The 17,900-nt window shown below is 39.7% G+C and overlaps 1 protein-coding gene across 10 annotated transcripts in view; it reads left to right on the top strand.

The window, feature by feature from the left end:
• Positions 1-665: 665 nt before the first annotated feature.
• The window catches only part of LOC128809601 (anoctamin-5-like), a 58,593-nt gene continuing 41,358 nt past the window's right edge, over positions 666-17,900 (top strand). For 5 of the 10 annotated variants that reach the window (XM_053981700.1, XM_053981703.1, XM_053981707.1 and 2 more), the window contains exons 1-3: positions 666-854; positions 10,664-10,708; positions 12,978-13,042. In XM_053981700.1, the coding sequence (XP_053837675.1) occupies positions 794-854; positions 10,664-10,708; positions 12,978-13,042 (171 nt within the window). In that variant the 5' untranslated portion in view covers positions 666-793. The remainder of the gene's footprint in view (positions 855-10,663; positions 10,709-12,977; positions 13,043-17,900) is intronic. The other 5 variants (XM_053981701.1, XM_053981699.1, XM_053981702.1 and 2 more) reach the window with 4 other exon arrangements.

The following is a 17,900-nucleotide window of genomic DNA, read 5'->3' as shown; positions in this document are numbered from 1 at the left end:
TTGAGCTAGTTAAAAAGTATCTTACATAGCCTAGTTTCTATTTTAACATTGTGTTATAACCTAGAAATAAATATATTTAACACACTACTTAAAAAAATTAATACAGCATAACTTTCTAACATTACACATATAATATTCATTTTAATATTCGCAAAAGCCCATCATAAAATATGCATTTTTCACATACATATAATGAACAAAGACTGTTTGAAACTGTCTCAGATGACTGAAAGAAGGAATAAGAAGCTAGGGCTGCTAGACATGGCAATGGTAGCAGCTCCAGGATCAGGGACAGCAGCTGTGAACGGAGCTTCATGAGTTAAGAGTTAAATTTCTTCATAGCAACTTTTACGGGTCTAAGTTTTGGGTTTGTGATAAGAGCAGCGTTGATAACAGAGGGCTGTTTTAGACACCGCTGAGCAAGAAACGCTTGCGCTGCGTCCAGGCGCCTTCTGCTCCTGGGGGTGCACAAGCAGCTTGGAAGGGGACACAGGCGGGACAGCTGAACCCATATCACACATATCACAGACCTTGCTCTCAGGCACACTGCCTAATTTTTGGGGTTGTTCAGGCCAGGACAGCCCTCACGCCGCCGCCCTTCCGCCCGGAGGCACGGCCCCGCTCGGGCCCCGAGCTCCGCGCCCGCCCGGCGGCGGCTCCCGCCGCTCCCCGCCCGGCGCGGAGCCGCTCCGCCCCCGCGGGCAGTGCGCATGCATGGGGCGGCCGCGCCGCCCTGAGTCACCGCTCCGCTCCTCGGCCGCTCCCCGGCAGCGGCAGCGGCAAGGCGGCCACCATGAACCGCTTGGGGAAAAAAGCAAATGAGACCCTCATCGAGATGGCTCTGTCGGCGGACGGTAGGAGAGCGCGGGGAGGCGGGGGGGGGATCGTGGTTCTGTTCCGCCCTCGTCCCCCGGGGGACGAGGAATGGAGGTGAGCGTAGTGTGAGGGGTCTGGGGGGCTCTGGTTCCTCCCCAGGGTCTGTAGGCCGGCGTCTGTGAGATGGGGCTGATCTCGGGTGAATCCTGACCTCTCCCGCATCGAGTCTTTAATCCTTCGGCTTTCACTTGAGAAGAACAAAACCACTTTTCCATGGGCGTGATCGAGCTATGATTCGATCTTTGTAATCCGCAAATGAACCTAGAAAATGAAGGTTCTCGTATCAGCACCCTGCCAAGAACAAAAACTAGAGAATCCGCTTGATTTTTATCTGAAGAGACAGAGCAGATACAAAGGTCCCTCTGCCGGACAGCAAACTTTCAGCCTCCCTCGGAGCACCAGCTGGGATGGGGCGCTGGCTCCCAGGAGCTGAGCTCCCTTACAAGGAGGCTCCGAGCAGCCCGGGTCACCTCACTTCGGAAGGTGCGAGCAGCCTTCTTCCCCCTCGCCCCATCCCAGATGCGCTGGCACCCGTCAGCTTCGGATAGACCCTGCGGCAGGGGATGTGCAGCCAGCGGATTTGTGTCGAGGCCTTGCTTTTTAGCTGTAGCCATGGTACAGTTTCCAGTTCATGTCAGTGTGGTATGTCATTACTTATAATAAATGTGGTCCTATTAGGATTTTGTGAAATAACATGACGCAAGTGTGTGTTTATCAGCACCTCACCTGGCAACGTGAATCAACAGTCAGAAGTAAGAGAGCATGTTGATATTTTCAGAATGAGACTGTATAGGTTTTTTTTTTAAAAAAGGAAAATGGTGATCTAGAAAAATTTCTTTTTTTGGGAATAATGCCTTGTCATCAGTCCTAGAAGTGAAAATCTTAAAGCAGGAAAGAACCACTAAGTCCCAGTGTTGGCTTCTTGGGTTATCTGTTCTCCTTTACACTCCTTGACTGCACTGTCTCTTTTAGAAAAACATATATAGTGCCATTTTAAACACCTCGAGCACTAGCGGAAAATCATGATTTTCAAAATATTTGTCAGTCTTGTTTCAGAGAGGTATGATGGCAATATTGACTGTGAAATTATCCAAAAGAAGCTCTTTGTAGTGGCAGCAAGGAGGAGTGTCCAGCTGTGGGGAGGCAGGCGTTCACAGCAAGTGTCAGACGAAGGTTTGCCCTCTCTGGAAAGGCCTGATGGAGCTGGCAGGCTCCTTAGGAACCCGAGCAGATGGATATTACAGCCTCTTGGCCAGCGATTCTGTTCCAAAGGGGATGTGAGAGGCCTGAGTCATTGCCCATCCCACTGCCTGGGAGTGATGAAAAGTGCTAGGACTGAGCTGCTCTCTCCATGGGTTATTCTTCTGAAGTAGCTTGAGACTAAAAAATATTTACAGAACACACAAAATATTCCTATTTAGGGAATGATTCTATGAAGTCAGATTTGTGAACTTCATTCCACATTATTCAGTTTTCCCATGAGCTTTGTGGGTTTTTTTATAGTCTTAAATCGTGACTATAAGGAGATTTGAGGGTTTTCAGTGTTCAAGGATGGTTAAGAAGGATTTGGCATATAGTAGCACATAACTCTCCATACAAAATCATATTCTAATTCAGTTCAATTTTGTTAATTAACCACTTTTCTTAAAGAGAAACAAATTGAATATGGGGTGAAGTGAGTAGGCTTTTTAAAAGTTATGTTAATTTGTTGCCCAAAAGTCTCTCAAGGTTAAAAAGCCCCCAGAAAATTCCTTAAATTATTGTCTAGAAAAACTGACGGTACAGATATACTGCCAGTAGGACTTCTACATCTAAACATATGCTTTGTGCCTTTTAGGAAAAGCTTCTTAAGGCTCTGGGTGTCTGATGTGTACAGGAAGGGCCTGTGTAAGTCAATAGGAACAAGGCAGGAGAGAAAACATCTGTTACTTGTTTTCTTTAAAGACATGTTTGTATTTGGATAGTATGTGTGTATTTCCTTCTGGTTTACTACTGGTTTTCATTAAACTTGAATTCTGGGGAACAGATTATGGGGTGCAAAACTCTACCAGCAACAGAAAGTTGAACTTGCCTGTTTAGAGCTTGTATGCCAAAACTTTTACCTTGAAGGAAGCATCCTGGCTTCCTGCTGAATTACATCTGTGTGAGGTAAAAAATTCCAATTTTGTGTGTGTGATTTTGCTTCCTGTTGGAAGGTGTGTGTCATTTATCCGAAATATGAAAGTCTAAGAAAACTGAACTTGCACAATTGGAATGTAAGTATTAGAGGAAGAAGACTGTAATATATTGCTAGGATTATTTATGTTTACATTCACTTTCAGTAGCTTTTTTTTTCCCCAGCATGTTAAGGCTGCAGTAGCTGTGTTGTGGGATATATCCCAAGTCTGCCAGTTTTCTGGAAGTTTGCTGCTGGCTCCATGCCATGCTTTGAAGTATGCTGCCTGTATATGCATGTCTCCTCTTCCAGAACTTCCAGGAGCCTGGTTTGCGCTCAAAACGCTCTAAGTGATCTTAATTGAAATGCTTACTTAGGTTGGTTGTCATCTTGCTTGTTTCCCTCTGCAAAAGGTGGAAAAACATTGGTGAAAGCCAATGGTGCTTGTGCCACAACAGTGCTTGTGCCAGTGTGTTGGCATCTTGCATTCAGGGCCAAATCCTGCTGTTATTTAATAAAATGATACTGAACTTATTTGATCAGAATTCATACCAGTAACATAAAATACAGGCCTCCGTTCAAAACCAGATCTGTCTCTAATTACTGTCACAGTGCATGTAGTAATTTCTGATCTATTTGTGGAAACGTTGAATGGGATATCGTGTTCCCACAGGCTTAAACCAAAGGGTTTGTTAAGAGGAAAGCTGTTTGGTAGTTTATTCCTAGGTAAGGAAATAAAAGCTCCAGGAAATTTAGACGTAGTTCATAATATAAAAGGCAGGGGAGAAAATATTCTCTCAGCCCAACCAATGTCTGGTTTCTGAGTGGAATTTCTTTACTGGCTGCCATGCGTCACTGCAGGGGCGCAGTGTAAATACAGGTTGTTTATTGGAAGCTAAACCTTTTTATAACAGAAAACCCCTGTTTATAGTAGGAAAACCTGCTTTTGGGAACTCATCTCAACAACTTGTATCATATCACTGTATAGCTGTGGTGCTTTTAATGCAAAAAGGAAAATGTCAAGCCCATTCCACTGCAGCTGTTAAATATGGATTTTTCTCCAAAGATTGTGTTAGTTTAAAAAAAAAATTGCTCTTGGACAGCATTTTCATTTTAGGTGAGCACCCTGCATATGAGATTAAACTCACTGTCTGCAGTTCAGTGAATAGCAAAGGAAGGATTTAAATGCCATTTAAATCCAGTAGCAATTATGTGGGATATTCAGGCCACATTTTGGGAAGCTGGGAAAAACAGCTGGATTCATAGAATCGTTAAGGTTGAAAAAGACCTCTAAGATCCCTCAGGTGCTGAAGTGAGTGATGGTCCTGCCATCACAGGTGAAAGCATTTTAGTCTCTTTGTAACAATTTCACCTTCTCACTCAGAATATGAAAGAAAATGCTCTGCAGCTGTCTCTCCCTCACAATAGTTCCTGGAGGAATGGTTTGGTTCAGCGGGGGGCAGAGATTCCAGATTGTGAATGCCAAATAAACACCAAGAAAGCCACTAGCATCTCCTGGTGAAGGGCAGAGTGATGTTCTCTCAGTGATTCCCTCTCTATCAGTTTGCTGCTGAGGCATTGTCTGGTGTGCTGTGCTGTTCTGAGGTGTTCCCTACAGAAATAAACTGATAACTGTATTATCAAATGGAAATACACTTTAACCTTTATGTACAAAGACTTAATAATTATTGTGATACAAGGATAAGATACTAGGATAAGATAAAAGGCATTGAAGAAAATATCCTTCAAAAATTGTGCTTGTGAACTGTTGGCATATAATTTGTAAAAAAACCCCAAACAAGCGAACAAACAAAACCACCAAGAAACCAAATACCATGTCTTCATATTTTATATCTTTAAACCAATGAGTTGTATATGCACATGGAGGAGACAAATAGTCACCTAACCTAAACATGTCATCAGGAAGGTATAGGTAATGTGAAAGTGTGATTAGATGTTAAGAGGCGAGGTAATAATGCAGTGAACTTTTGCACTAGTTTTTATTGTGATCTGGGGATTGAACCAAAGAGCAGTGTAATTACCAGGTTGTATTTTTTATCTAGCAGTAATTTTATTATATTTGGTGATAGCTTTCTGTGTGCATATGTGTATAAATGCAGAAAGGGGAAGGAAGGTTCTTGTGTTGTATTGCTAGGGAGAGTTCTTGCAGTTATAACAATAGTTATGGAGGGATTTACTGTTATTTGCTGTGTGCTAAAGCTGAATAACATGTCAGAAATTATTTATAGATGAAAATTTGTGTGTAGATACACATTGTGTAGCATTGTGTATTTTGTTGTAACAACTATAACATTTTGTGTTAGATTAAACACTGTGTGGGGGAGGAGGTGAGTCTATTGGGATTTGTTTACTTGAATTTTACTATATAGATATATGTTTTTTATTGAAACCTAGAGCTGTTAAAACTGTGGTGTTCATGCCTTTATTCACCAGTGGCTCTCAGTGAGGACCAGTAGACATGGTGAAGTTCCAAACACATTTTTTTAGGAAGTGAGTATATCTTTGCATGAAGGGCAATCTTCTAACTGGAAATCCCAAGGCATTCTCAACTTCTTCACTAGGCTCAAAAGGGTAAATATGAAATTTGAGGCCTTTGGCAAGATAGCAGAACCCCAACAAACCATGTGGGTAGGACTCATGATGCAGATGGTTGTCCTTTCATTTGCTGTACTAGCCCTAAATTAGAAAGGGCCCTGTGGTTTGTTATTCAAAGGAGTTGTCTTAACTGTTGGGTAGGAAATCAGAAAGTCTATGTTTGCACAATTTATAGTGTGCTAGAAATACACCATGCCAACAAGTAATGGCATGCAGATGTGGATTTCAGGCCACTTGGTTCTTCAAACCACTTTGCCTACTTCAATTCTGTTAATTGACTGGTGCTTACATAAAAAAAGTTTAGGCAATGGAAGCCAGGGCCCATTGCCCTGATCATTTTCTTGATTGATAGGAGCAGTTTCTCTTTGGTATCAGTATAGGAATTCCAAAGATGTTCCATCATTTTTAAAGTAATTTGGACAAAAATGCCAATTCTTATAAGTCTTACAAGTCTTGCATTTGTTTATAAAACATCTTCCTCTACTGGTATATTTTTATGTTGTGTAATGTGAGAAAATTAAATACTTGGTGAATACAGTAGCAAAATTTATAATGATGCATTTCATTGGAAGCATAACCAGAAAAGTACTGAGTGAGGTAGAGCATAATGAACCAGAAGGAGCAAAAATTTGCCATTTAAATTGGCGGTTTGAAATTAAATGTCTGGATAACATGAAACTGAGGAATACCACCAGAGGACAGTAAACTTGAGATGATTTTAAAAAAATATATATTGCTATATTTGCATCATTAGTTTCCTAGTTTATGTATCCCTTTTCATTTGCAACATCTATAGAAGATCTCTCATACAAGGGTAGGAATGTAATGTGTGTGCACAGAATGAATAGTTCATTGGGCCCTCCACTAGTTTTGGAGGCTTGTGTATTGCAAACGTGGAAAGAAATTGGAGACTCTGTTGCCTAAGGGTTTACATCAGAGATTGCAGTGGAAGTTGGAGAAATGCATTAATGAATGATGCTGTGAGGTGTTCATTGTGTCTCTGGACACACTAGGAAAGCAAGTTTGTGCCTAACACTTCTTGAAGTGCTGGTGGTTCCATTGGGCTGTGATGAAAAACATTCCTGCAGTTCCTCTTTCTTCATTGTACCTTGAAGGAGAGGCAAGAGCACCTGGCACTTTCACGTATGTGCAAGGCCATTGCTGGAGCTGTTTGCTTGCCTCTGCAGTCAGATAGTGCTGATGAAATCCGGCCCCGAATATATAAATACTCTTAAAGGCAAACAAGCACAGCCCTAGTGCTTCACGATTTGCCAGAGCTCCTGCAGTCTGGTGTTCCTACCATCCTGTTCTGCTGAGACTTATTTGGCATTCTAGTCCCTCATACTTGCATGCATGTAAATGCTGTGCAGTTTAAAAATACCTGACTTGGTCCATCTATTCCTAGTCTGGGCTTTCTTTTTTAACTGCATTTGAACCTGTTAATCAGTTTATGTGTGTCATTCTGCAGAACAATGATACCTGGGAGGTCTGAATGCTCACAGCAGGCTTTGAGTCTTGCCTGTGCTGGTACATAAAATATAGTGATGGTTATTACCTGAACTGCATTCAAATGCCATTCAAGTTCTCTGTTACAACACTATGTGGGTTTTTTTGCTAAAAACAGATTTGCACAACTTCTCTTTTTATTGAATGTATTCCCTTTTTTGCTATCCCAGTGGCTTTTAATCAAAAGGGGAGGTGGTTTTGTGGTTCTTTAAAAGGGAGGCAGCTGAAGGTAAACATCCCATTTTGATTTAAAATACCCAGTTACTATACTAGAGATTAGGACTAGAACTATGTGTTTTTTCCAAATGCTAAATGCGATTTTCTTACTGTTAGGACCAGATTTCCAAGTATTGATGCCTATGTAAAATTCTTTTACTTCTGATGTGTTGATAAATACCTTTTCTCTGGAAGTACTTGTTTAATAATAAGACACATGAAGAAAATGAATATGTCAGTGAAGCAGCCTATACTTGAATACAATCTTCTTCTTTTTAAGGGACTAATAAGATTCTTTTAAAATATTTGCAATAGATTTTCTTGGATTCACTGAGAATGTTCTCATTGTTAAATAGTTTTGAATTTTTAGAAGCATCTCTGTGAGTGCATGCATCACCACTTCAGACATCATCTTAGGATTGAACCTTTGGCTCAGCAGCACAGTTACTACTCTTCAGACAATACCAGCTGGAGTAGTAACCTTATCTTGCTTTCTTACAAGTCAGCTCAGTGGGTTTCCAGTTCCCAGTGGCAACTCCATCCAGCTCTGGAGGATGTGATCAGTATGTGCATAAGTTTAGTTGATAAGTCATTGTCAAGCTGCTTTCCTTATATATGGAAGCACTTGCAATTCATTATGATGCTCACTTGGAGGAAGTGACTCATTTCTCTTTCATGTTGGCCAGGCCCGGTCATCGAATAATGTCAGGGGGTTTATTAAGATGGTAACTTCAAGACATCTAGGAAAAACATTTTCTTTCATAGCATGTTAAAGATGAATGTTGGGAATTTTCTTCATAGTACAAAGTAGCTACTTCATAACAACTGCAGTGTAAGTTTCAGGATTTGTTAGGATTTTTCTTGGTTTGTTTGTTTTCATTTTACCTGGACCATCAAAACTTTGCTCTAGGGATAGGCATGTGTATAAACTAATATGCCAGTGTGTCAGACATATGTCGAGCAGTGCCCATGGTCTGAAAGCTCCTTGCTTGGTTTTGTTGGCTGAAAAGGCTGCTGTTATTGTGTCTAAGAAAATTGTGGAAATGATTGAAAGCAGAATTTTGGAAACAATACTGAAGTAGCAGAATCAATAGTAATACTGTCTTACTGCTGCAAAACAATGCAGCTTATCAACACCTGCATGAGATTCCTGTCTGTGGCTTTTCCTTTGCTCTATCACAGGTCTTAAATGTGCAAATGCAGATGATTTTCTAGTTTTGGTAGCAAAACAAATTTTGATCCCTAAAAATGTCTCTTCATCTGCCACCTGATTTTGGAAGCACGATTTACATATGTAAATGTTTTTAGTGGTATAAACAAATCTGTTAAGAGCTGTACTTGGTGCAGATGAATCAGGGTTATAGAAGTTGGAAGAAAGGAAAACGTAAAAGCCTTCTCTTGCTCTGTTTTCTGATGCAGAGTTGCTGTGAACTGTGCCAGACAGCAGCATCTGCACACCAGCTGCACCATGCCCAGCTGTACCTCAAGTGCAGCATCATCAGCCAAGTTTTTTTCTTTGCCATCTCCCAGCAGACTTGGACTTACTGAGGGTGCTGAAGTAAAAGGATTGTCATCTTCCAGGGAAATTGCAGGTTAGGTACAGTTAAAGGGGCTGGAGCATCCATGGCTGTGACTGTGCTAGTTATTATAAAAGCCAAGGATTTTTTCATTGGCTTTCGGAAGTGAGTGGCGCAGTCCAGCCACACCTGTATGGCTAAAATCCCTTCTCTCCCTAGCAAGGCATATTTCCCCATAATACTGTTTTGGTGACCAGACTCCAGTATCCTCCAGAGTGTGCTTCTTCTCCGTCTAGGAGAGTGCTGGAAGCTGAAAACGTTCTTCAAAGCTGAAACCATTCTTCAAAGTGCACCAACGGTTGAGTAAGAAGTCCTGTGGTTAGGTCTGTCCTGGGCTTTTACTTGCCTAGTCGAGGCACTACTGTTGTGGCCAGGACATGACCTGTGACAGGTTGCATTTCTCCCGGAGAAATTGCAGTTCCTGCAGCTATTATCAGAAAACAGAGTCTGTGGGAGGCCTTGACTTACAATGCCATTGTTACTTTTTTGCAATAGCGCTGAACACATGTACTTTTACCTTTTCCTAACTCATCAGTTTTGCCATGAAGAAAAACAAAGTGATTTCGGCACCGTGAACAAATTTGAATTATTGTAGAATTTCTGATTGTTTAATTGCACAAGAAGCCATTTTTTTATGCTTGTTACAGAAATCATAAGATTACAGTAATGAAAGGACCTGTTTTGTGAGTAAACTACTTATATTTTAAGAGATTCAATCAATCTTGATTATATTCTTCAGTCTTTAGTGCCAAATGTTCATTTGTGTTATGGGCTACTGTTGTTCTCGTCATTCGGGTCTGTAATTGAAGTAGAAATGGTCTGTAATTCTTATGGGTGGCATACCAAAAGTTTCTAAGTCGGTTGCCCTGCAGTTGGGTGTAGTTTGGGACAGCATATGTTGCCTCATACCGCAGAATTATAGGCCATAGGAAGGTTGCTTATTTACAGTAACGTGCGCACTGCCAAGGCACATGTGTTTAAGGAGTTACACATAATAGCTGTGTGAAGATTTGTAAGGCTGTTGAAGACACCAGTTACACTGGGAAAGAGGCATTTCTTTCGGGCAGGATATGTGCACTCCCATGAAGGCCATTGATTTGAACAAATACTAGAATGCTACATTTCTAAAATAATTTAGTGAGGTTTAATAGTCATGGAGTTGTACTGGAGTTAGTTTTGAACAAAAAATATTTCAAAGAGTTTCTGCTATTTATACAAATTTTATAATAAAGGGCCACTTCATTTAGTAAGTGTCCTTGTTTGTTGTTTTTGGCGTGCAGATATTTCTAGATCTGTTTATATACATAAAAGCATGTAGTGTTGAAGAACAAGGACGTATCCTTAAATACGGAATTTTATCAGAATATTATTGTTTTACTCCCGTTTTTAGATATGAAGCAGTAATTTAATGAAGAATTTCAAAAGCATTTTCTTGACTAGTAGAAGCTGTTATGGTCCTCCCTGCCATTGATAAGGAAAAGTGGCATCCTTGTTTGTGTTGCTGAATAAGGTGCCTGGACAAAAAGGTGAATGTTGGTGTTCCAAGAGGAGCCTGCACCACGCTTTCTGTCTAGGTCACAGTGTCTGGTGTCCAGGGCTTATTCTTTTGCTTTATATAGTGGCTGTATTGTAAAGGATAGAGAAGAATTATGAAATGGGTTCATGTTAAAGTGAATTTTACTTCTGGTTCTTACTGAAGTGTTTTTTCCTTTCAAAGATGACATTGCGATTCTCACCAAGTTCAAGCCGTCACATTCAGAAGGTATTGTACTAACCCGTGTTTTACCTTCCTCCCTTTTTCTGTTTCCTCTATGCTTTTTTTTTTTCCTGCTTGGAGCCCCTTGCAAATCAGACTTCAGTTTATGTGAGTCACTGGTATCACATATGAGCCAGGCCTTTTGCAAGGTGATTTGCAAGTCAGTTGTTGGCTATCTGTTGGCAGCTCTCCTGGTTAAGATGTAATTGTGCATTTAGACTCACGGTGCTTGGTGCAGTTTTGGGATGAGGCCTCTTTACACCTTCCTACATGATTTGGGTGTGCATTGCTTGTGCTGCTCATGTTCAGGAATCTGATTACATGTTTTACAAGGAGTGGACATACTGAGTATGTTGCACTTTTCAGTTAATATATGTTTTGTGTTCTCTTTTCACTTTTACTTTATTGCTTGCTGCCCTAGGGTTATTCATGTTTATTCCACTGGAACAGATTTTTCAAGAGGATTTCCTTCCACAAGTTGCATAAGTAATCAGCTGTGGTACTGGGAAAGTGCTTAAAATGTGGAACTCTCAATTACATTTGTTCTGAGGTTAGACTTTCACAATTACAGAGAGGATAAAATCCAGAACCACCACCCCCTCACCCCCCAAGGCTGTTATAGGCCATTGAATCTGTTCAAGTTCGCTCAGCAGTGTAGAAAATAGAGTTTTCCTGTTTCTGGCCTGGAATAGGAGAGTTGTGTGACAAAATATCTGGGTTTCTGCTCCTGGGCTGGTACCTTTGGCCAAGTCTGCAGTAGCCACCTGCCTCCCAGGGCTTTAGACAGCACAGGTAGCAGAGCGTAGTAGGGATGCTCCCATTCTTTACCCTGGTGTTCAGATTGTATCTCCTAATACAGCTTTTCCAGGTATAGTTTGCTTTAGCAGAATAGCATGCAACAGTGTTAACTGTCTTGGCATTCAGAAACGTATTTGTTGTATTTTGCATACCATTGCTTGGTTTCTCATCATATCATATGTATAGTTAAAAATTGCAGAGACCATTTTCTGTAAGTGAACTTTGAAGGAGAAAAAAAAATGTAGGAAACAAAATGCTCTCAAGCTGTACTTAAGTAGCTTATGATTGTATTTTTGAAGAACCACTTTATATCCTGCCTGGATGCAATTTTGACATCAAATATTTGCAGGTTACAAAAAGAAAAGCAGGCTTGTTTTATTGGCAGAAATAATGTAACTGTAGTTGTCTTGACAGTGGTCCAGTGTAAGTCTGTCCAGTCTAAGCTATACTCATCAATGCTTCCTTAATGGAGAAAGAAGTAAGATGAATCCTCTTTTCTGAAAGAGAGAGACACCATTTTTCGGTATTTCTAGACACGGTCTAGATTTTGATCAGCTATTTTCAAAACTGCTTATCCTTTTCCAGTGGAGTGATTTAGTTGCCTGATTGAAGAGACTGGTCTGCCTAATCAGCAGAGATGGTTGTTTACAAAAACCTTCTTGGAGCAGGAGCCTAGCTTATGGGCTCAGAGTTGTTCTCCATAGGAAACTGGTGACAGTGTAAATTCAGAGGCACAAACCCAGCCAGTGTCTTGATCCAATTTAAGATTATGAAGGTACTGAATAGGATTTTCCCTTTAGCATTAACATTTTAGTAATAGTGTCTTTGGTGAAACGATTGTATTTGTGGGAAAGTCATGTTGGAATTCACTACTGTTGTTAAAATGCAGGCAGGTTTTTTTGTTTAGTTTATTTTATCAGTTGTTGTTTTGGAGCTGGGTTTTTTTTAGGCTTTGTTTGTTTGTTTTTTGAACAAGAAGATAAGTAATAAAGTTCATTTTACTATTCTTGATCCTGTTGTCATACCTTCCTTACACGGGTATTTGTAATCTTGAGGTTATGCATCATTGATTCCTTAGCAGAAAAACACACCCTAATTTGATCTCTAGCAAACACTTCCACAGGTAATTGGACTTGCATAACTAAGGCAGCAAAACTCTGAGTTGAAAGCCTCTTAGACCTAGCAGATATTTGAGGCAAGAAAGGTAAGTGATGAGAACAGATTTTTTTTTTCTGTCACAGTTAAAGATACGTTTCTGTGAATGCAAGGTTACACCAAGGTAGTACAGACTGAGTATATTGTGTCTTGCAGCATTTTTTCTCAAGCATTCTTGAAGATTTTATGTATTATGAGTATTATTTTCCATCCTTTACTTGTTCATAATTCCATGCCTTCAAGGTCCACATCATTTTCAGATACAACAATATTTTTAAAAAAGGGATGTATTTATTTGAATCTCTTTTTCAATGTTCCTTAGGGGAAGAATGCAATGGACCTGAAACTATTTCAACTGCAGGATCAGAAATCCCAAGCAGCTCTGAGGTAAGGTACAGTAGAAATGGTGTTAGTTAACGTCCTACTTGGTGGGAGGGAAGAATAGTTGTTGTGAAAAAGACAATTAGTTTTCAAAACTAATTAGATTGTCTTATACCTCCTTTTTATCCATGTAAACATTTTCTTCCTGTATTGTTTTGAAAGAGCAAAGCCATGAACATGACATGACACTCACTGAGTCTCAGAAGAGACTTACCAGTGTTAGTGCTACAACACAGTATTGGTAGAAAACAGTATGAGCTTAATGGTGTTTCCTGTATCAGTCTTGAAATGCGAATCATATGGTCTTTAAATGTTTTGACAGTTGGAAAAACATACTGTTTCTGCACAAACCAGGTACTTTGTTTTGTGCTGCGTATCACATTGCTGTCTTGCTGGGGAAGTCAAGGCACGCTAGAGTTACATGGCTCTGGGAGCCTTGTGACAGTGCAGCAAGATTCATGAGAAAGCAAAGGAAGATTTGAGTTACTAGAGTACCTTGTTATGTGCAACATGAAAAGCATCATCAGCTATAAATTTTTTCACGATGCCTCATTGGTTAATATGTACAGTACACAGTGTCTTGAAGAGGTATCAGTGTGGCCAGTATTCAGTTGAGAAACTGGTTCAAAATAAATATTGAAAATACGTCATCTTTACATTGGTATTTTACATTCATTCCTATTGTCTGATTTCTTTATTGTTGTTACATGCTTAGAGGAATGTAGGAAGTTTTAGACAGGAAAAGAAACAGCTGTTCTGTTGTCTCATACTGGCCATGAGCACTGATCAAAAATTATGTCCGTTGAATTGAGTGTTGAAAAACTGCAGCTGTTCTGCTGAGCTTCTTAAAAGTAAAACATGTCCTCAGCATCTTCTGAGGACAAAATCTGGAGATGATCACACAAAGACAGAACTCAGAAGGGCTTCCTAGATTACACAGATCTTTGTCTTCTTAGAACATTCAGCCATATCATCCCAATGTTTTAATAAATTTACCAGTTCCATTTTAAAACTTGTTCATATGTTCACCCTATTCCTTTCTGTTGTAGGAGTTGTAATCATCTTTTTCTCCAGGAAGATTTTCAGTGAACGGCCATATCAAATGCTTCACTGAATAATGACCATCATAGCATGATAAGCTGATTCTGAGCTACTTACTAGAGTCTCTGAGTGGATGGAGATGACCTATTTCACCAAAGCTTGGAAAAAGTCAGTTCCTGACTTTTTGACATATGAAAAGGCAGGAAGCATGGGAGAAAGAGTGCAACATGTGTCCTATATGTAGGGAAATGGGATTTGAACCTTGTTTGAAGGATGAAAGATTCATGATGGGGTGGGAAAGGAGGAGGCTTTGATCTTCACATTCATGTCTTGGAAAAATTTATCTGGTTATCCTCTCAAAAATCTCTCCTTGGTAACTTCATGCAGCCTTTTCTCTTATTCTCTACTTACATGTTTCCTTACATAATTATTTTTCTTTATACTTTGTTATTAAAGATCACAAAGTATTGTGATGGTCATTAGTAATATCAGTAAGTAGTTGGTAACTTGGGGGTTTTGTTGTTATCCTTGTTCCCTCTGAGATAGCTTGTTTGGCCTTAGTTTGTTCCTGCAAATCAGGTGGTTATCTGATGTTTGCTTACATTTAAATTAGTACTTTTCTGTGCTTTGCCCTGGCCTACCCAATGAACCCTAACACATTGTCATTTATCCGATTTTTGCTTTCCATGCGTTAGCCTGACATAAAGTTACAGTTACTCTTGATCTTCTTGCCCAGATTCACACTCTTACCAGCCATGAGAGGCTTAGTTCTTGATGATTAATGTCCTAGAATTCAGGTTAAGTCTATATTTAAAAGTTCTTCTATTATTTGCAATAGTAAGATAGCCCCTGATATTTATGGGTTTTTTTTTTCATATAATGCTAATCTTTTGTCTTCGTGTGTTGTTACAGCTTCAGTTGTCTTCTGTTTAAACTGGAAGAATTTCTTTTCATTCAGTTCTTTGCTAGGCTGCCTTTAACCTCCTTGATGCATTCTGTAGGAATTCAGCAGGATCTTCTATCCCAGCATGGTTTCTCCTCCTTTCACCAAGGCCCTTCTGAGCTCAGGTCAATATGCTTTGTTCTTGGCTTGACAGGTAGCACATTTCTCTATTAAATGATTTTACCTCTATGATAGGCTGGTAATTTTCTTGTCACTTAACAATGTTTCTGCAGTTAAAAAACATGAACGTTTGGAATTCGTAAACCAATTTAAGTCAAGAAATTTTAAAACAGAAATGGAATTAATTAAAAAAAGCATTGGGAAAGAGTTACATGAACTTCCATTCAGGTCACTACTTCATTATGCTCAGGCTGTCTTTTCTTTTAGAAGAGAAGAAATATAACATCCAGCAACAGTATGCTTCTGTTCAGCAGCACAGAAAAAAAGCTAAGGCCTCATTGTTGATTTAGCAACAGAGGAGGGGAAAAAAAAATCTAGATTTAATGTGGAGAGCAGAAACATTACCCACCCATAATTCAGTCGTCGGTTGTTTTTTTCTTTCTTTCTTTCTTGTGTAATCTGCAAAGGAATATGTGATTTGGATATAAGGAATGATGCAAGTAAAACAAAAAGTGAAGAACAGTTTGTAGTGAAGCCTGCCAGCATATATACAAAAGTTGGACGAAGTCCAGGACTCAAAAAGCATTGGAGCACTAATAAGTGGTGCATGTGGTCTTTCATGATTTTGCATTCTTGCCTATTTCACCTTGGATTTTTTCCATTTTTTTAAACTGCTTCTTCTTGAGTCTAATTTTTCTTATTCTTAAATCTCCCACAGGACCAAAAGAAATAAGATCACTTGGACTTCATCAGCTTTTCATATTCCAAAACTTACAGCATAAATAATTTCGGGATGCTTTGTCATGCAGGGAGGCAAGGAGATGTTTTCCACAAACAGCAGACTGGAGAAGGGGGAGAAAAAAAAGGATATAATGGGGGTATTTTCAAATAATTGCTGCAATGGGGGCTGCTTCAAATTATGTCCTTGTTAAATCAGTAATACATAGACAGCCACTTCTGTTAGGGATGGGCAACTGTCTTCAGTGAATCCCTGCATAGAATCTACCTGAATCAGTCTTTATGGAGTTCTTATTCCAAGAAATACATGAGTGCCTCTGAAATCCTTTCAAGCAAATTGGAAGATGAATGAAATAAAACCTGAGAAACTTTTTTCCCCTCTGTGCTTTCTATTTGTGCAGAAAGCACACTAGAAAAATATACGATGGTGTGTCTGCTCAGGGATTGTAATTAGTTGTTCAGCTTAATAAGTAAATGAAGATGAAATACACTGACAAAATAGAGTTCCTGTGCCTAAGAGGAAAGAAGATCACTCAGTTATTTCAAGATTGGAGGAAAGGTTAAAAATTTGAATTTACTATTTTCTAATAGTAAAAGTTCAGGCCATTCAGATGGGATAAATGTAAAATTAGTACAGCTTTTGTGCAAAATTGAATCACCAGATTGTAGTTTATCAACATCTGTAGAGGTCCATCTATACAGAGGGCTACTTGTTATTCCAGTTAAGAAGTACAAAGTAATTTGAGATGTTTGCTTGGTATGCATGTGGACTCTGCCTCATACAAGACAGGAGATTGCACTACTGTCTTGAGTAAGACTGCAGGAACGGTGCCCTATTCTACCTGTAAGGAGATAGGAATTGATTTTGCACAGTTATACATTAAATTTTTACCTTTCTATTAACTTCACACCAAGAAAATACTCACTAAAAGTTCCTGTTAATCAGGATTTTCCATAATGTAACTAGATCATGAGAAAATCCGTGAACAAGCTGTCTTTATTTAAGCCAGGTTAGCAGAAGTAAATTAGTAAATTTATTAAAGCAGTGCATTTTTACCACAATTACTGCTTGACTCATAGGTTGTCTTTTTTTCAGAGCAGCTGGTGCTGCAGGTGTTCCAAATTAATTGGTTGAGGTTTTTTTTCCTGAAGAAACACCGTGACATTGTGCATTACTTTTCATACTTGTTCATTTTTCAATTCAGACTGGTGGATCTTCAAGTAGAGAAACATAAAATACCATTGTTAATATTGCAAAGATGGACCAAATTGGTTTCAAAATCTAGAAAGAAGTAAAAAAATACTTCTTCCAAGTCTAACAGAAACACATGAGGGTTATTTTGGGGAGAGCCAGAGTGCATTAAAGACTTAAGAGAGTGGATTCCAGAGTGAGAGGGACCAGCCCAACACTGCTGCCACCACTGCCAACCTTCTCCGTTTTCATCTCAACAAAGTTGGATTATTTGGGTTGATTCTTGTTTTGCATTTCATGTGTTACCAATGCTGGAGCTCCTTTGTGCTGTACACAGACTTTGGCATATCATGAAAAAGCAGTGTGTTTCTATTAGAGTGCTTGAAATGTGCAGGAGCAGGTATGAGCACCAGTTTAAAAATAGTTAATCCTAATTACTTGAGCTAATTAATTTCTGACTGTTATACTGAGCAGGGTAAGATCCCATGACTAACAGGAAAGCATTTAAGAGAATGCATAGGAAAGTACAAAGGCCTTTGCCAGCTGTGTGTCTTCACCTTACAGCTTTGTGTTTCACTAGATGTAGTAAAATTATGTCTGTGAGTGAAGCAGTGTGGGCAGTAAGGACCTGTGGGTGGCTAAAGCCTGTATTTCCATCTATCCATGGAGGAGGTGGTGAGCAGTGGGTGGGAGGAGTAGGGGATGGAGAGGCTGGGTAAAAGCAGATGGAAGGGTACCAGGGTGGATGGAGGGGAATGTGTGCAGTGGAGAGGTCAGGAGCTGTAGGGCAGCATTGAAAAGCAAGGCTGTGCTTTCATTGGTGTTAAGTT

Source organism: Vidua macroura, chromosome 6 (genome assembly GCF_024509145.1).
Source record: "Vidua macroura isolate BioBank_ID:100142 chromosome 6, ASM2450914v1, whole genome shotgun sequence".
NCBI classification, from domain to species: domain Eukaryota; kingdom Metazoa; phylum Chordata; class Aves; order Passeriformes; family Viduidae; genus Vidua; species Vidua macroura.
This window is presented reverse-complemented; position numbering and strand designations above follow the sequence as displayed.